Source organism: Bactrocera neohumeralis, chromosome 5 (genome assembly GCF_024586455.1).
Source record: "Bactrocera neohumeralis isolate Rockhampton chromosome 5, APGP_CSIRO_Bneo_wtdbg2-racon-allhic-juicebox.fasta_v2, whole genome shotgun sequence".
NCBI lineage: Eukaryota > Metazoa > Arthropoda > Insecta > Diptera > Tephritidae > Bactrocera > Bactrocera neohumeralis.
This window is the reverse complement of record NC_065922.1, coordinates 69,612,437-69,632,500: the sequence shown is the minus strand read 5'-3', so window position 1 is coordinate 69,632,500 and position 20,064 is coordinate 69,612,437. Positions and strand designations below refer to the sequence as shown.

The following is a 20,064-nucleotide window of genomic DNA, read 5'->3' as shown; positions in this document are numbered from 1 at the left end:
TGACCAAAAAAATCTGAAATAATGCACACCTTAATAAAAACATATCTATATAAATGTACATATACCAAAAAAGTAGGAGAAGCAACATAAGATTTCTTCTACCACTACTTCTCCTTTTATTGCTGACTTTTTATATTACCACGAGTACTTCAACTACCGTTAGTCGCTGATTGTGTAGTGTGCATAGTTTAATGAGTGTGAGCATGCTTTAAAACTTGAAGTGTGCACAGCATGTGTACACATACTCATACAGACATACTTACGCTACATGCCAACAGATTTTTAAGCAGCTACAGTGCTTGCGGTGGCACAGCTAGTTTGTCAAGTCCACTCCCAACCGGAGCTTGGCATTAAAAATATAATAGTTGAGCGCACACACTTGTCTATCTATACAAGCATATAACCAATGTGGCAACCCTTGCGTTGGACTATTGTCGTTAGCTCCATTTACTTTACAAATATAACATTTGGCTCGTACTTACGATATATATATACAAGTACATATATGTAGATATATGTATATATATATACATGAATGTGTTTGTGCTGCTTTGTGTAAGTAACTCATCAACGCTTATCTACTCTTGTTTGCTTGACAGCAGCAGCTGGCTTTAGTGTGCTGACAGTTGGCCTCTTAGGCACTGTGTGCCTGCAACACAGACAAAGCAATACTGCTTTTAAAAAGTTTCGTAATCTAGAGAGTCTTTTCTATAGCGTTTACTTGATTTTTTTTACCTGATCTAATATCGTTAAGTATTTGTTCGCCAATTTGATTAATTAAGCCTTATAAATTCGAAAACCTTTGAAACTGCTAAATCGAACAAGCAACTGGCAGTAAACTGAGTCAGTCCGAGTAAATTTTCGGCTGTCGTGGGAACTAGGTATAAATCAAATCGACTGATATAATAAATTTTAAATGGAAAAATAAGAAATTATACCACTTTAAGGAGGAATCCACATACCTTTTGAATATAACTCAAACTGGCTAACTTTGTTATTGCTTCACATGTAAATCATAAAGCAAGATAAGAGAGCTCAAACATAAAATGAATAGAAGAGCCAATAACAATTAAAATGAGTGTAAGCCATCCTCTCTATCTATCCTCTAGTTTAAGTGACTCGTCGTCAAGCAAACTCTGAAATTATATTTTTGGTGACTTTTTCAGCGATCGCCTCTTGCTGTGCAAAATAAAAACTTCAAGAGTAAATTTAGCATAAAAATTTTTATAATGGACCGCATTGGTATATAATATCATATACACATTACAAATGGAAGAAAAACTCTTCAGGCGCTATCGGTTAACATACTTTGTCATTCAGCACTTGTTCAGCTTAAACAAATGTTAGCTGAATAAAGCGCTGAATGCGTAAATAATGTCATATACACATCATAAATGGAAGAAGAAACTTCTCAGACTTTATGCCATTCAGCACTTATTCAGCTTAAACAAATGTTAGCTGAATAAAGCGCTGAATGTGTAAATAATGTCATATACACATCCTAAATGGAAGAAGAAACTTCTCAGACTTTAAGCCATTTAGCAGTTATTCAGCTTAAACGAGTGTTAGCTGAATAAAGCGCTGAATGCGGAAATAATATCATATGCACATCTCAGACGGTGGTATAAACTCTTCAGGCGCAACCGGGTAACATATTTTTCAGACCTCATGTCATTCAGCACTTATTCAGCTTAAACGAAAGTTAGCTGAATAAAGCTCTGAACGCCAAAGCAACTGGAAAGTTTCATGTGAAGTTACACTTTCAATATTTGAAGGATGTAAGCGATGACAAAGCTAATATGTAGCTTCAACAAAAATGGGAGCAGAAACTCAACAAATGCAATCCGATCCAATATTTTACAGGCATTCACATTTTTTCTCTTATTCAGCCTAAGATAATGAGGGCTAAATGAAGCGCTGAACTCTCAATGACACGGTCTCTTATGCAACTACATATAGGAATAGCTGAATAAAGCGCTGAATGTTAAAGCGAATGAAAAGCTTGCTACGGAGTTACACTCTCAGCTTTTTAGCAATGAAATTGCTGACAAAAATAATCCCAAACTAGCATAATGTTTATTATTTTTCGATCAAAAAAATTACTGGTTGTGCTTCCAAAGTGAGATAGAGAAATTCTATTCAGTTTAACCTAACTTAAGCGAACTTAAATCGCTTCTTCATCATAAACGCAAGGAAAACTTTCCCGGTGTAACCCACTTCCATATTTTTCAAGCTCAGCTTAAGATAATGTTAGCTGAATAAAACGCTGAATGTCAAAGGGACTGGAAAGCATGGTTTGGAATTGCCAGATCAGAGGTAAAGTCGTTTGCTTACAAAAATTAACAGCTCTTTCTCTCTTCTACTATGCTTTTGCGCTAGAAAACGATTTTCAGTTAGGAAATTGGAAATAATTTGATTGCTAGTGAAGCAGCCTTGCTGCAATATTTCCGCGTTTTTTTCTTTTTTATTTACGTACGTACTTTATGGTCCACCAATACTAATCTCAGATTGATGCGTGATCGAATTCTAGAAAATAAGTAAGTCCATGTAAAATAGTATTTTTTTGTAGCAAATAAATTTCATAAAGTCTTCTTAAACCCTACTTCTACTTCAGACTTCTAAACGCAAGTTTTTGTAGAATATTTAATCAGACCACAAGGCATATTCATTAGTCTTTAAGACGCCTTCCCACCGATCGCTGTTCGCTTCGGCTTTAGCAATAGATACAGGAAAACATTTCGGAAGAGGAATATAGTAAACCACCACCCTCTCATAGGTCAACGAGCTTATTCGTTTTTTTTAGCGAATTTTCACGCAAGCTTCCACTCAAACCAACCCACTGTACTTTGCAAAGACCTGCTTTAGTAAGCATTAGTGCTTATTCGCTCGCTATTAAAGCCAAGTACAATGCGATACCAAAGTTGATGGCACGAGTACACAAGAATAAACCTGGAAAAATCACAACTATGAAAGTAACAACACCAACAACAAACAACAATAGCAGGCATGACTACTACTTATATAAGCCATTGAAGCGCATATTCCACTGCTAGTGCCAGACACTTCAGCAACACTTGACGCTTCCGTTTGGACCCTCATTATCGCGCACAATGTCTAACCCCTGCACGCCGCTTCCACATACCTTCCACGCGTTATATTGTGTGTGTGCACCTTAGTTATGCATACCGGGAATTCATCTTCATTTCCCTTATCATCAACAGTGCAACAACAATAATAACAATATAAGCAACACATTTTTTTCTCACATTCACCTCCACTACTTTGCTATTGTCATCCACAGGTTCATTCATATTTCTAACAATCGAGAGCGAAGACTCAACGTTCCTGCATCATCATAATCACCATCATCATCCCAGTCATCATGCAGTGCTGCAGCGACAACGTCAACAGCAACAGCAACAACAGCGTACACTCGCTTCCACTAAACGTGGTGGCGGTAATATGGAAAATATTTATCACACTTCACCCGAACAAATGCATCTGGACAATGCCACAGCGTTATCGTCACAAAACGCATACGCCCCGCACACCGACGCCGCCGCTGCTGCTGCAAACGCTGCGGCATCATTATCTGGCACGGCTGCTTATTCTTCTACGTCAAATGTCGCTTCCGCTGCCGCCAATGCCATGCTCGAGGGCATTGTACCGTTGAGCGATGAGCATGGCGACACGGGCGTTATAGATTTCAGCTATGGTGATGAACTGCTCGGCGGCGATGGCGTCACTTCGGCACAGTTGGCGCTGTCGGCGGACACGCAGGAAGTGCGACAACGCACCATTGAGAATATCTGGGATATAACGGTGTCATTGAATATACTCTACAAGGAGAATTGGACGAAGTAAGTTAAGAATGAAGATTTATGATTTATTAGTGGGCGCATGAGTTGAGGTATTTGCAACGGTATGTGTTTGATTTAAGGTCCTTTAATTAGTGGTGGTGTGGTATGTGCGAAAATGATTGGCGAAATGCTTAGAATATTGCATGAATATATTTTGAATGATAAAGTGTTTTAAGTAGATGTGTATATTTTAGCACTTATTTTGTATATATGGGAATGGTTAGTGTACATCTATGTATATACAAAATTGCTGTAAATACAACTTTCATGCAAAATAACATTTTTTGTCATTTTTTTTATTAAAAAAATTTAAATGGTTTTTAATTAAAATTAAAAATTTAATTAAAAAAAATTAAAATTTAATTAAAAATTATTTAAAAAAATTAAATTGGTTTTTAATACAAAAAATAATTCTTTAAAATTCTTACAATTTTATTTATAATTTTAGAAATTTAATAATCGTTAATTAAATGCCAAAATAGCATTATTATCCAAAAAATTAATTAATAAAACCAATGTTATTAAAACAAAAATTTGAAATCTAAAATTTATAAAATTTAAATTTTAATAAAATTTTCAATTTAAATTTTAATAAAATTTTCAATTTCAATTTTTTAAAATTTAAAAAAATTTTATTATTTAAATTTAGAATTTTTAGTATTAATATGTTATATAATAATATAGCTAAGCACAAATAATTTTAAACATTTTTTCTAACTTTAAAATTTACATCGATTTTAATTTATAATATTTAGACAATATGTTTCCAATTTTCAATTCGTTAATTAAATGCCAAAATTTTTAAAACTTAAAGATTTTATTATCAATTTTTTTTAAAATTAAATTAATAAAACCAATGTTTCAACAAAAACCAATATTACAACAAAAATTTTAAATCTAAAAATTTATCTAATTATAAAATTTAAATTTAATAATAAAATTTTCAATTTAAAAAGATTTTTAAAATTTTTTTTTTTTTCCTTTTTTTAATAAAAAAATTTTATTATTTAAATTTAGAATTTTTAGTATTAATAATTTAATTGTTTTATTTTTTTTTAATTCATTTTTTACAATTTTAATTTAGTTTAATTAAACCTTGTTAATTTCATTTCTTAAAATTTTTATAATATTTAAAATTTTAAATTTATTACTTCCAAAAAACTAAAATTTTTTCTCTACTTTTATTAAACCAAATTAGTTTATAAATTTTGTTTAAGTTCAAAAGTCTCAAATTTTTTTTCCTTCTAATTTTTTAATAATTTTTAATTAAATATAATTATAATTAAGTAATTTATTTTTCTTTAAATTAAATTTAATTTTTAATTTTATATGGTTATAAAACAATTACTTAAATTTCATTTTTAATTTTTAACATCTTAAACTTTTGAATTTCTTTGGAATTTACATTTCCAAATTTTCTAAAATTCAACATTTTTTACACACCAATTTGCATTTTCTAACGTTACTTTAATATTGTTTTCTACTACAAATGTATTGTACATAGTACTACACATGTAAATTTCTTGGTGTCTGACGGTGCGTATACGTAACAAACTGCCAGAATTAGTTTCTGTATTTATTATAAATGCTAAGAAGTAAAATTGCTAAGCTATTTACAAATGCATACACATATTTTAATACCATACTAAGTTAGCTTAAGTCTCAACTGATATATCGGCAACTAATCCTAAAAGTATGCAACATTTTTCAATTAGCAGTTGCCGGACTACTACATATTAAATTAACTCAATATTTTTGTTCTAAACTATACTAAGCTTGAAACTGAGCTATATTGAGACGAGTTCCAATATTTCTTAAATAATTGAAAAATTATACATGAATATAAAATGTACATGTAATGCTTGCAAACTTTTTTAAAGAATTTTCAAATTGATAGCTGTGCTCCTACTCAAAAAAAAGTATTAAGTTACATAAATTACATTTTCCAATGCATTAATAATTCACCTACTGCTATATACCAATTGCCTTTACTTACTAACTCCTTCTTTTTATCAATTCCCTACACACTTTTAGGCTAGCCGCTTTGGAAATTGCCAAATTTCAAGACCAATTAATCAAGAGACTGAATGAGGATGCGCTACTGCAATTATCACATGAAATGGATGGCGGCATCGCTGCTGGTGGCGGAAATGGTGCGGCGATTGCCGGTAATAGTCCGGCTACGGAAGCTGTACTCCTACACACACACGGCGGTCAATACGGTCATGGTCATGGGCCGCACGAATGGAATTTCGCCAAAGCATTTCTCTACTCGCTCACCGTACTGACGACAATTGGTAAGTTTTAAATGGCAGTTTTTAATTTAGTAGCATAGCAAGTGGATTTATAAGCTTACGGTTAATTACTTTTTGAAAAATACTTCCCCTATGATTGCTAGCCTAGCTATTAGTTGAAAACAATTAGTGTGTAACGTGAGTTGTGAAGGCATTGCTTACATATTTTTCGAGCTAACTTGCTTTGTATAAGGCTGCGTACTCGCCTTTCTCCAAAGCACACTTTAATTTGAATAGGAAAAGCGAGCTCAGAGTCAGTTATGTATGTTGTATGTTAGAAAGCTGCCATTAGTTTCGCAATTATAACGGCGATTTAAAAATGTTACCAATCTGGTATATGGACTGCATTTTAGAAGCAATATTTGCTATTATATAATATATATAAACTAAATAATTCCAATACAACCATTTTTTAGAACAGAAAACTTATATTAGAAACAAAACGCAAAAAAAAAAATTATGAAAAAGGTACCAGCAAAGTCATTAAAGACGTTAGAATCTTGAAGGCTGGTTTGACAGCTATCCCTCTAGGAAATTCTATAACGAAAAGTATTTTTATATTTAAGACATGCAAGAAGCTATCAACTTTTTATATATACCTTTGACTCGATTGAGTAGAATTAAGCATAAAAGAGTTTACTTTGACGAATGGTTTGACGGTCATACCCCTATTGGTTTAGGTATGCACGTACTCAGCTTCTATGACAGCTTCTGTGACAGCCATCCCTCTAGAAAACATTATTAGAAAACACGCGCATACTTTGACAGCTTCTGTGACAGCTAGCCCTCTAGGAAATTTTGTTAGAAAAACAATTTGCCATAAAGCTCATGTTTATTTTGACAGCTGTCAAGTCCCTCTTGGAGATTTTTTTTCTTCGTCTGACCCCTTCCGCCTAGTCAGTTGTAGGTTATGACGGTTTTTTAGAGAGATGAAAAGCAGTTAACAAAGTTGATAAACTTTTTCGATTCATTAAATTTACACTCAAATCTTTTCTTCTGTCAAAGAAAAAACAACTTTTCTACATTTATTTATTATAATTATTATATAACTTATAGTATGTTTTATTAGAAAACAACTATGAGCTTTTGACTACCAAAAAGTAGTTCACACTAAAATACGGCAAAAACTCGACACCAAACTGTTATCTCACGGAGTTTCTACTTGAATTTCATTCCCATATACCCCTCCCACCTGCAAAAATATTGTCTCAAACAGCAATATATGCACGGAAGTGAGCTCTGTATTCCTAAGCTGGTACCACATATTACAGTGCACAAACATACACAACGCACATAACCTAGCAAATATATACGCAAGCATGTGAATAACATTTCCACACCCACAAACGCAGCGTGAGGTATCGTAAATTTTCATTTATGCCAATGACAATAATGGCCAATAATGGCATACAGTCAGAGTCAAGTAAAAATAGAATAGCACATATGTAAGTGTGTGCGTGTGTGTATTTGAGTATACGCACATATTGTTTTAACTCACACAGGCACACAAAATGCCACATACGCCACTTCTCGTCCCATACAACAGACGTTTGGGTACCCAATAAAGACAACAATTGTGTGGGAGATGCCCAGTAAGGACATACGCAACAAACAATAAAGTATCTTCATAATATATTTGCAAATTGCCAATATCAGCAGAATTTTTCCGTTTCTGCTTTTTCTTTCAATTTGCAAATTTACTACGCACACACGCATTTACTAACACAAATACATATAGACATACAAATGCATGCATATAACTACGCAGAGTGGCTTGTTGTAGCTTAACAGCCTCTACATCTGCATACATTATTCGAACTTATTTGCTGTCTCCCGTAATGAAAGCAAAAAGTATTTGCATCAATTCTTATATCAATGCTTTACTGTAAGCTTTTTTTGTTGTAGCTAACAATACGAAAGTTGCTGTTGTTGCTTGGTAGTTTTATAGCGCATACATATTGACGCTTTTCTCGTTGTAGTCGCAAGTAATTTGCTAATAAATAAAAATGCAAAGCATATGCACAGGCGCAAAGCCAACTGGCTTTGGACTTTGTATTTCATGGCTCTGGCGTCAAGCTTTGCAGCTATAAAAAATCACTCGCAGATGTACAACTGCACAAGCGAGGCAATAAACAAATGCAATTGTAAGTAATGCGTATTACAACAAGAACAACAACAACTACTGCTAATATAAAGTATTTGTAGTTTGTGAATTGGTTCAGTCCGTTTCTTTGTATTCCGTTTTATTACGATTTTTGTGTTGTGCACACGCTAAACAATTAAAATTTAGCATATGGCGAGGAATTGAAAAGTATGCATATAGAAAAGGTGGTGTTTCTTATATAAAATCATAAAAGAAATTAACTTTTTTTATTGAAAATATAGGAAAATAATATTTTATTTAAGTTGCCATGAGCTCCTACTAAAACGAAGTACTTTTTTATATATTACTAAACCCAATTTTTTATTAGATTATATTAGCAAGAATTTAGTTGGGTTAGGTTAGTTTATACTGGCCGAATGTCACACCATACATTGACCTACAGCTCCTTAGTAATGCCATAATGAGGTACAGTTTAATTTGAATATTTTTTAAGTAATCATTATATAGAACAGCAATGTTTTTCGCGAATTTTAAGAGCGACTTGATATCGTATAATCCCTGTAATTGCCTAAATATCTAAAACGAGTTCTTGAAATACTGGGCAGAAGCATAGTTGGTGTTCCAGCGTTTCCCGCCTGCCTACTTCCCTGCATTTTCTATATTTATCGTCATTACTTTTGCCCATGTCGGCTATCCTTTCAAGACCGATCGATTAAAAAGCATTCGTAGTTTCTTTCGGGACTCTTGCACATGGTCTTGGCGTTCGTGCATGTTCTTAAGGCGTTCCATCTCTTCCTAATCTATCTATCAGCCTTTTCGTAAATTTCATTGTATATCATTTTTAGTCACTTCCGCGTGTCTTGTACTGGTTTGGTAGTCAGACAAAAGGCACTTTTGGCAATTTCGTTAGCTATTTCGCTTCCCGGAGCCCACTTTCCTTTGTGGCCTGGAACCCAGCATATATGCAGCCGCTTTCTGGCATCTACTACATCTGCGTTCCTGCTTCTAAGAACATTTCTGACGTAATGAAATTTTTGTCTCAATTGCCGCCTGGCTATAGACCTTTATATTGATCTTCTTTATGTTGTTTCCTACATTGCTAACTATCTCAGCCGCTTTCTTGATCGCAAAGACTTCCGTCAGGAAAATATTGCAGTACTAGCGAAGCGTGTAGGGTCACCTGAGATCCAGCTTCGAGCAATAGCTACCGGCTTCCACTCCTTTGCCTATTTGCGATCAGTTTGCTTAGATGTTGTAAGTACCGCTGGCGAGTCGCATGCTCCTTCGCCATCCATCCTCTTTTAGTGTAACTTGAAACCTTCTCTCCGAAATAAATCGTGAGGGTATGTGGTCCATTTTATCCACCAACTCCCTGTCTATTAGGTATGCCCGAAGGTACTTCTTGAAAATTCACCCAATGCGGCAGAGCTTTCCCCTACAATTTTGTAGAAAAAATTGGACGCTCAGTAAATCATCAAAGATCAATGAACTGTAAAAGTTTTTGTACTCATCACAAGGGTGGATCCACGGGGGAGTCTAATTCTCATCACAAATATTAAAAATTTGTTGGAAAGGAAAACCACTTCCAAGAAAGCAATTCTGGTTCCGCCACTGGAGGATAATACAGCTTAAATGATTATTAGACTATATTTTTTCTGCGGACTTGAAGTTCTTTGGCCCGAAAAGTTTGGGTTCATTCGAGTATCATAAATCCGACGATCGTGGGAACTTTTGTCCGAGTTTAAGTTTTCTACTCAACACTGATAGAATATAGCTAGTTTTCAGACTTCGTATATTGTATGTTGTTCCAGGCTTTCCAGCTGGGTTTTTTTTTCATTACTTCTTCACTACAGTTTAGATCCTTCGGTATATTCCTTTTGGGCTTAAACATATAACACCTAAAATATTTACAATCATAGATGATTCTATCTCATCTTCTTCCAAATATCTGATGCTGCTGGCATCCGTAAAGATATGAAGTCCGATCAGATAGTGTCCAGTCATAACTCCTACAATCTTTGAAAGCTGCACATTGTTGAGAGGGAAGAGTTTCCTTGACCTCATGCAGTTTACCCTAGGTAAGAAAAAAGTTGCAGCTGCACAGCTGCTGGTAGTCGATCGGCGCTTGCTGATTTAGTCTGAGGCTAAACAGCCCAACAGTAAACCACAGGAATTCAAAGGAACTACCCATTCCCATTGCGCAGTTATTGAGTGCCTGTCCTAATAAGCTCATCAGCCTTACAGTCTTCTGCTTTTATGTGTTGATATAGTATTTTAACTGAGCTGATAAGTCTTTGACCTAAATATGACAGATATCATATTTGATCATATACATATATCTATATGCTTATTATGTCTCTTCGACATAATATCTTTCTAGGGTAATGAATTTGATTCAAGGTTCCAAGGCTTCGATACCGATTTGGTGGTAGGAACATTCGAAGCCTTCAAGGAAGTCATATTGACCTTCTCATATGAGTGAAATATTTTTCCAGCAAGCAACTTTTTTTGGGAAAGAGGAAATATGGGAATTATATTCGATATCTCAAGCATTATCATTTATTGCTACATAACATCCACGAGTTTCTATTTCAATGTGCTTGCTGTCATTCAGTTAAACTCTTTTCCCCCAACATGTTCGTTTGCGAAATTTCGCTGTCGCTCCCTGTCAAAACAAAAGTATTCGGTCTTTATCTCGAGCCATTAGCATTATTTACATATTCCATTTTTATTTTTGCTGCCAATAAAACCGCCACTTCCCGAACATTAAAGTGTCATAAAAATGCCAATAATCGAAGTAAAAGTTGAAACAATATGTACATGTATTCAAATACCGTTATGCATATAAAATTACATAATAAAAAAGGAGTTTTTTCATCTACATACTTAATTTTACACTCCCTGTCGACTGTCGAAATTCAATCAGTCAATATTGTAAATTTTTACTGTTATTGATGTAATTTAAAACAACACAATAGACAGACACCACAGCGCTTCTCAAACATTCAAGCGCAAAATTTGTGTCATTTCATGAATATCTTATTGCTTTATTACTTCGCGCAAGAAAAGAAAGTAATAAATGAGGGTAATGAAAAAATACTTAACATGAGATAAACGTTCAATTTGGCAAACAGCTAGCCATTTATTACACACTGGCAATATGTTGGGCAAAAGTGGATCATTGCCACGCCTACAAAATAGCATTTTAATACAATAGCAGCTGCAAAACATAAAATCAGAACAGGAAATCGTAGCAAAGAGGGCCATTTGTGGCCCAATTTTTTCAAAAGTGATACCAAAGGCGTGGCACCGCCCACTTTTAGTTAAAATCGTATATCTCAGCAACTACTCAACCAATTTCACCCAAATTTCGTACAAAACTTTACCTTGTTGTTAGCCCTGTTACAGTTTGAAATCGAGCTCGGGTTTGGAATTGGGCACCAGCCGTCCTTCCTTTTCACTGTTGGCGCCAATTGGAGATTCCAAATGTAGCCAGGTCTTCTGCACCTAGTCTTTCCAAATGAGTGGAGGTCTTCCTCATCCTCTGCTTCACCCGGCGCGTACTGCGTCGAATATTCTCAAAGCTGAAATGTTTCCAACCATTCGGACGACATGAGCCAGTATGGCTGCTGTCTTTTAATTTACTTGTATGTCAATGTCGTCGTAAATATTGTACAGCTCATCGTTCCATCGACTGCGGTATTTGCCGTCGCCAATGCGCAAAGGATCACAAATCTTCCATAAACCTTTCTCTCGAAAACTCCTACAGCCGACTCAACAGATGTTGTCATCGTCCATGCATCTGCACCAAATAGCAGGACGAGGATGATGAGTGACTTGTAGGGTTTGGACTTTGTTTGTTGAGAGAGGACTTTACTTCTCAATTACCTACTCAGTCCGAAAAAGCATCTGTTGGCAAGAATTATTCTGCGCTGAATTTCGAGGCTGACATTGTTGTTGTATTAATAAAATAATTTTCAACTTCCAGGTTCCGAACATAAAGACCTAAGGACCAAAAGATAAGGGAGTTAAATTAAAAAGACAAATGAGGTAAAGATCAAACTAATGGAGGAGCCAAGTCAGGCTAGAGTTCAATGAAGTTAAAGTTTGAAGATAAGCTAGGTTACGGCTAGTAATCTAGGGATCAAGCGAAGCCCAGCCGTTCTGAGGAAATTTTCCTAGGTTTTGTCCAAAGTACGTGAAAGTGTGGTGAACCCACACTAAGCTTCAGGCTTAAAGGATGGAGCTTAAATAAGCTTATATACATTTCTTTCACTCAGAACTCTCATGTCACACCGTATATTAATTTCGTGCTACTTCTTTTCAACTCCATATAGGTTACGGTAACATCGCACCACGCACTACGCTCGGCCGTTTGGTGACACTCGTCTACGCCATTTTCGGCATACCGCTTACGCTCATTTATCTCTCCAGTACTGGTGGCATTTTAGCAAAAGTGGCACGTGAGGTATTCTCCAAAGCGTTATGCTGTTGTCTCTGCTCAAATTGCGGCTATTGTTGTTACGATGAAAAGCGTATGGCTGAAAAGGAGCGTCGCATGAAGCGTAAACGACAGCAAGAGGAATTGCGTAAACAACAGGCTGCCTTGCAGGAACCCTACTATGTGCACGACTCGTACGCCACAACGGAGAAACAATCAAATCTACCTGGTGGCACACAAATGTTGCCACCCGACATCGATTCGTTGAGTGCGAGTGAATCACGTGGCTCCATGCATGGGCTGAGTATATTGGCGCCAATTTTGTTGTGCCTTTCAATGATGATCATCTACATACTAATCGGTGCTGTCGTACTATACCGACTGGAAGACTGGCCCATACTCGATGGCATCTACTTTTGTTTCATGAGTTTATCAACAATTGGTTTTGGTGATATGCTACCGGGTTTGCGACGTGAATCCACTACGACCACATGGTTTTGTTCGATTTATATCATGTCGGGCATGGCGCTCACAGCGATGTGCTTCAATGTTATACACGAGGAGATTGTGCATCGCATCAAAATCGTGGTAGAATTCAAGAAAGCAAGCAATGCGCTGGATACGATGGGTGAGGAGCAAGGCTACTATATGCCGCCTTGACAATTTGAGAAGGGCACAAGCTTGTACAAACGCAATCCCACCGAAGAGACGCTGGTGTCAGGTAAAACAAACAGTTAAAATATTTGTAAATTCATCTCATCTCCGCTTGATTTCATAGGCACGCCAACTTCACTCGCTTACGGCGCACAGCTGGACACAGATTTAAGTCAGCTGCATGCGTTGAAGGACTATGTCAATCATGAGCTTGTTCCCATACTCACCATGGATCCGAACAGCTCGTCAACCACCTCAACACATCTCCTAAAAGGCGCAAATACAAATACCATGCCTTTAAACAGCTTGACGGCCTACACAAGCGCATCAACCACGGCTACGACGCCATCAAGTCTGCTACCGACTGGTGCCGGTCTTACAACCTTGAACGCACCTATTTTGGACAATTCCACGTTGTCGTCGCAATCCTGCTTGGATCCATCAATCAGCGGCAGTGCATCGCAGGCGGTCATGAGTGTTTACACTTTGAGTGAGGAACCCGAAATGGAGACTTCAACAGATTGTATGTAAGTGAGTAGTAGTTTTAGCAGTGATTTGAGGACAATGAAAATTTGAGTAAATAAGTGAAAGTGTTAGACTAATCTATAAATTTACGTAGTGACTAGGTTTGTAAATAGTAAATTTGTATAGTTTGTGCCAGGATTGTTAAAAGTTCTGTTGAGACGGCAAGGTATTGCTTAGTTAGCGTAAATATTTCGAGTACACATTTTAGTTCGCCTCACTAGGTTTTATGCATCTTACTTTTTTCTGAACTTTATTATTTTTAGCATACAAATTCTGAGCCCAGACCAGGGACTCCTTCCATTCGTTAAAACTTTATAGAGCAACTTATCGACGCTGTAAATGTAAGAAAATTAAAGGAGTCTGAGTAGCTCCGTACAAGTTTTTACCCAGGCAGCATTTTCAGAGGTTCTTGTTCGCAAAATATAAAGCACTCTGTAAGCTAGACTAAGACCAGAGCCCAAACCAAAGACTCCTTTCATGCGTTACAGCTTTAGAGAGCATTTTATAGCCGGCGTATATGGAAGAACATTAGTGAAGTATGCTCCAGACAAGAGCAGCTCATTTGGAGATTTCTCTTCGTCAAATATATAGAGCTCCATAAAGCCTTAAGCGATTTAAATCGAAGAAACATTAGTTGAACCACTCAAACAATCTCGATATAAAATTCAACCAAAAGCTGCAGCGTCTATAATCAGAGAGCAGAGAGAAAATAATTGATTTCGATATAAGAACCTCCTGTGGTTTTGAAAAACTTAAGATAGCAAATGCAGTATGGAAACAAGGTCCTTTACCCAACAGCTTCTTCTTAGGAATGCCGCTAACTGTTCGTCTTTACACAAATGATTATCGAATTGAAAAAGTTTTTCACAGTATCAATCAGCTGTTCGGATTGGGCTTTTTATATAAAGATCACCTTAAAAATACCACAAAAGAGCGAAAGAACTCGGAAAATATCCAACAACAGTTGTCAGCTTAAATATAATGTTACAGTGGTGGCAAGCGTAGAGTCTAGACTCATTTTGGTTATGTGAAACCGGCCAGAGCTCCTTTAAACCCAGGAAATTCTCTCTCAGTAAACAAACAAGTATATACATATGTTTGTATGTATAAAAATATATTTTCATGTAGAGTCTTTTACCTACATTTATAATCAACATTAATTTGTTCAAACATTATTTTCAATTTCTAAAGCAAAAGTTTGCAACGCAGTATTTGCTAAATATTATTTTTTTTAAATGGTTAATACATTTTCTTCACAAAAAAGTTGGTTGTAGGTTATTGTAAAATGTTCCACCAATATAGAGCGCTTCAAATTATCACTTATCTGGCATATAAATTTAAAATAAAAATGGCCCACAAAAAACAGAATGAAAATATCACTAGTCGAGACAATGATAACCTTTTTTAGCAGTACATTCATAGGTGTTAAATAAATTACTTCAGACCATAAACAATAAAAACAAAAACTAACTAGAATAAAATATTAAATATATAAATAATACAGAAAAATATAAATTATATAAATAATATGAATACATATATAAATTAGCATAAGATTTATATGTGTCTGTAGTCCTTAAGATCTGTATATAAATCAGCAACAATTGACTTCTTCGCTGTCACTCTGAACTCCAATAAATAGAATTAGTCTAACAATTACAAATTTATGTGTATATTGTGTGGTTCCACAAAATAATATATAATTACAAATAATTGTTACGAATTTTTGTACGATTCTTGGAAAATATAAAAATAACATATTTTGTAGTGAAACTATATAATTAACTTTAAAGCAGTTAGAAGTATTAAATTAACAAACGTACTAAACTACTTTCGCATATTCATAGATTCTAAATCTTTTGTACATGTCAATAATACATAAGTAACTAACTGTACTTTTAGCTCTAACAAAATGCATAAAGGTAATAAATTAGTAAATAAAATGTAGATATAAAAAAGCATTTGAAATGTTAGTGAAAGAAACGAATGTTAATAGATACATAACTATTAGTTGAATTGAAAGAATTTTTAAATTGGAGTATATAAACTTAGTAATACTAAGAGTAATTAATATGTATGTAGTTTAAAATGGAACTGTAAATTTATAAAACAACGGCAGCAATTACAGAAAATAAAATTTATTAATTGTTATGTAGTGAGGAATTTGTTAGTTTTGAGCAAGGTAAGTATGTATTTATGTATTAAAACATTTTAAATTAACTTAAGAACTGTGTTTAAAATATAATGTAAAGTTTGGCATAAAAACTGTCACTCTAAACGCACGATTAATATTATCGATATTTATTAGCACATGATTATTTAAACAAATCCGTTATTTCATTAACTTTCGTTTTCGAATTGACAAACAACTTCTCATATTTTTTTGTTATATATACTTTTATTATACTCTTGCACAATGTTGCTACAGAGTATTTAGTTTTATTAATTTCTGTTGTTATTTTAGTAACACTCTGTGCGTTCATAAGAAAACTAAACTTGGCCACACTGCTCGAATCATTTTGTTGATATTTTTTTCTGAGAACCGCGTTTATTTAAATATCTGCGTTAGAAATATCAAAAAATGCAAAAGAGAAATGTAATTTATGTGCATAATGGCAATTTAATACAACAAGCAGACAAAAACCCTGCAGTGCGGGGTAGGGTAAGCAGTAACATTGCAATATTATGCGAAAATGCTAACAGGAATTATTTAAAGGCCTCACTAACCCATGCACTGATTGCTTCATATGGACTACCCAAGCATATGCAACGACTGGAACCGAGAATTTGCAAATATACAGATTTACGCCGTTTTCATAATAGCGCTTATGTGGAAGAGTTGTTGAAGAAAGCTACGCTTAGTAAACCAAAAAGTACAACAAATATGTTTGTTAAACAGAAAACGCTGAATGACACATTAGAGGAAGCTTGCTCCTCAAGCAGTGATGACGAAGACAATAACTGTGCGTTGGACACAACCTACACACACATCGAGTATGGTTTGGGCTTCGATTGTCCCAGTTGGCGAGGCGTTTGGGAATATGCTTGCACAGTGGCGGGCGGTACAATGAGTGCTTGTGCTGCACTGTGCAAGTATGGTGCCACAAACAACGATGAACAGACTATAATTATCAATTGGACTGGTGGTTGGCATCATGCACAGCGTGATCGCGCCGCCGGTTATTGCTATGTGAATGATATCGTTTTAGGCATCTTAGTGCTGCGCAAACATTTCAAAAGGGTGATTTATGTAGATTTGGATGCACATCATGGTGATGGTGTGCAGCAAGCGTTTGAAGTAACCAAACGTGTTTTTACTTTTTCGATGCATCGTTATGAATGCGGTTACTATCCAGGCACAGGCGGTATGGATGATTGTGGCTTTGGTGAGGGTAAAGGCTATGCAGCAAATTTTCCATATCAAAGTGGTATAGGCGGTAAAAACTTTTGCAAATATTTTAAACGGTGAGTTGACGGTGCTCATATATGTATGAAGTCTGCTACATGTCTGTTGCTTATAGTGTGTTGACAAAAATACTGCAGTTATACAAACCTGAAGTGTGTGTGATACAATGTGGCGCAGATGCATTAGTTGGTGATCCACTCGGTGGCACAAATCTTACGCCAGCAGACTTGATTGAATGTGTCGAATTTATATTAATGAATGGATTGCCAACTGTTCTTTTGGGTGGTGGTGGATATAATTTTACAAATTCTAGTCGTTTGTGGACCCAATTGACCGCCACCTGTTGCGGGGTACCACTGCCAGAAGATATACCTGCTGATAATAGTGATTTCCTAAAATATGGTCCAGATTATAGTGTGCATATAAAGGCATCCAACTTTATGAAAGACCACAATAATACAGAGTACTTGGAGATGTGTGCGAATACGATCGAAGGTAAGCCTTATGTTAAAAAAATGCATAGAAATCAAACAGAATTGAAATCATCAGCAAGTGTTTGAAAGTTCTAAACAAATCGATTTGCAATCGTAATTAATTTTATTGATTCAAAGGTCTTGCACATGTACATACAAAAAAACCGGAATTTTTATAATGTGCTTACAGATAATCTCGGGAAGTATAATGTAAACGCTGTATGAAACTGGGAACCATGCCTTTATGGATGACGAAAATTTAATCGACTGTTTACATTTGAATCAACATTTACAGAGAGATTAATTTTGAATTGCATTTGTTATTTTATTTATAAAATATTACTTACAAACTAAATATTAGTGTCCTGCGCATGATTTGCTAATTGTAAACCCACTCAAGGCAAAACAGTGCGTCCACCCCCACCTGCTCCTCCACTGCTCTTAAAACGTTTATTTGGCGATGCACTTCCCAATTCTGGCTTGATGCGTGTTGGAGACTGTATGCTACCCGTATTGCCAGCCAAACTACCGCCTGGAGATGAGCCAGTCTGTACTGGATCCTGCAGCCACCTAACCTGCGTCGCCGGCCCGTAACCCTTGTCGTTTCGCGCTGCAATGCGGAATATAATAGCTGGCTTGTTTGAGCAATCCACATGTGCTGTCGCCAAGGACGAATGTGCTACCGTACATTGATTAGCTGCGCCCACATAGACGCGTACAAATGCAAGTTGGGCTGGTAGACGTGCACCAGCACCAATAGGCTTACCATCCTTATCTTTACCTGGTTTTACAGCCAAATAAACCGAGTATTCGATGATTTCATTAGAGTTTACACAGCTCGGTGGTGGCTCCCAGGTGAGATGGGCGCCCTCGGATGATTTTGATATTTTTATAGCTGATGGTGCGCCTGGAAAGCCGGGTAAACAAGTTTTGAAGCTTGATATCTCACTCCAATCACTAGCACCGCAAGTATTGATAGCGCGCAAGCGAAAACGATAAGCTGTGCCAGGTTCAAGGTTAACACGTTGAATTGTTGAAAGATCCGGTAAGTTTCTAGATGTCAATTTTAAACCAGAAGATGACCATATGCTATTATCAATGTACGAAGAAACGGTAGCGTTAAGTCCATTATAAATGCCCACTGTATGCCATTTAGCATCTTCTTCATCTATAGGTGGCCCTGATGGAGTAGTTGCTAAAGCTTCATTTTCTCCCGCAGCCACATTTCCAGTTGGCTGCGGCGGTGGCATATCGGTGCTTGAAGACACACCGTTGTGTTGATCACCAGCTTGACTGCTGTTCTCGTTTACGTTGTTGTTATCATTCGTTTCGTCAGAAGTTGTAGGGCCAGATTCTGCACTAGCAGTATTGTCGATGCCGCCTTCTGCATTGGCGTTATTACCTGCATTTGTTATGCCAGCGGTAGATGCAGCAGGCTCAGTAGGTTCATCTGTTTCCATAAGAACAGGCGCGTCTGTTGGTGTTTCAGATTCATTGGCTGATCCTGAGGCATCCATCGTTTCCATCATCTATATTCATACATATTTTATTACAATTTATTAAATTGTTTAAATCAATTTGTTATACCTGCTGCATGTTTCTACGATTAAGTGCCGATTGCCTGCTACACTATATAAAATTCACTCACTGCACAGATTATATATTATTTATATTAAATATGAATAAAATGCATTTATTCTTTTGTGTTTGAGGATATATCCATAATACTTAATAGAAAAAGTAAAAATTTACTAGCGCGTGAAGTTTTCGCAAAGTTGTCACAAATCCCGATTTTGTGTTTGTAGACGCAAACAGCTGTGGCGTGGTGTTCAGTGATGCCATACTTGAAATATTGAAACAAAATTCAAAAATTTGTGAGTGCATACGTAGACATGGAGTTTTGTAAGAAATGAAGAGATTTAAATATAAATCTTAACATAGAGAGTGATTTATATATATATGCTCTTTGATTAACTTTTGGATGCATAATAATGTTTTCTGACGCTACACCACGACAACAACAACTGGTGTGCAAATTTTTGAACTCCTTTATCATATATACTCCTACGAATAAGGAAATAGAGAAAATTCAGAGAAGAAAATAATTTAAGTACAATGGCAGCACTAATCAATGAACAAAATGTTTTACATAGTTGGCAACACCATATAATGCTTGTAAACAATAGTTTGAACATCACTGTGGTGAAGTAATGATATTGGCGTCAATGTAAAGTGCATGATAAATCAAACTGTTTTGAATAAGTTATTTTTATATTTTGAAATAATTGTACAAACAAAGCAATTAAA

At 35.7% G+C, this 20,064-nt stretch overlaps 3 protein-coding genes across 4 annotated transcripts in view; 2 read left to right on the top strand and 1 right to left on the bottom strand.

Moving 5' to 3' along the window:
- LOC126758996 (uncharacterized) overlaps nucleotides 1–16,029 on the top strand; it is a 332,624-nt gene extending 316,595 nt beyond the window's left edge. For both annotated transcript variants that reach the window (XM_050473510.1, XM_050473509.1), the window contains 4 exons: nucleotides 3,302–3,860; nucleotides 5,895–6,157; nucleotides 12,596–13,420; nucleotides 13,478–16,029. In XM_050473510.1, coding sequence (XP_050329467.1) covers nucleotides 3,302–3,860; nucleotides 5,895–6,157; nucleotides 12,596–13,359 — 1,586 coding nt within the window. In that variant the 3' untranslated portion in view covers nucleotides 13,360–13,420; nucleotides 13,478–16,029. The remainder of the gene's footprint in view (nucleotides 1–3,301; nucleotides 3,861–5,894; nucleotides 6,158–12,595; nucleotides 13,421–13,477) is intronic.
- A 304-nt stretch (nucleotides 16,030–16,333) lies between these two features.
- LOC126759003 (histone deacetylase 8-like) lies at nucleotides 16,334–18,112 on the top strand. Its single transcript, XM_050473521.1, has 4 exons — nucleotides 16,334–16,540; nucleotides 16,595–17,343; nucleotides 17,400–17,779; nucleotides 17,948–18,112. The coding sequence occupies exons 1-4, from the start codon at nucleotides 16,460–16,462 to the stop codon at nucleotides 17,980–17,982; spliced, it is 1,245 nt and encodes a 414-aa protein (XP_050329478.1). The 5' UTR covers nucleotides 16,334–16,459; the 3' UTR covers nucleotides 17,983–18,112.
- Nucleotides 17,863–19,568, bottom strand: LOC126759004 (host cell factor-like). Its single transcript, XM_050473522.1, has 2 exons — nucleotides 19,345–19,568; nucleotides 17,863–19,286 (listed from the first exon to the last, which is right to left on the bottom strand). Exons 1-2 carry the CDS (start codon nucleotides 19,351–19,353, stop codon nucleotides 18,153–18,155), a joined length of 1,143 nt encoding a protein of 380 aa, XP_050329479.1. The 5' UTR covers nucleotides 19,354–19,568; the 3' UTR covers nucleotides 17,863–18,152.
- Between the last annotated feature and the right edge of the window lie 496 nt (nucleotides 19,569–20,064).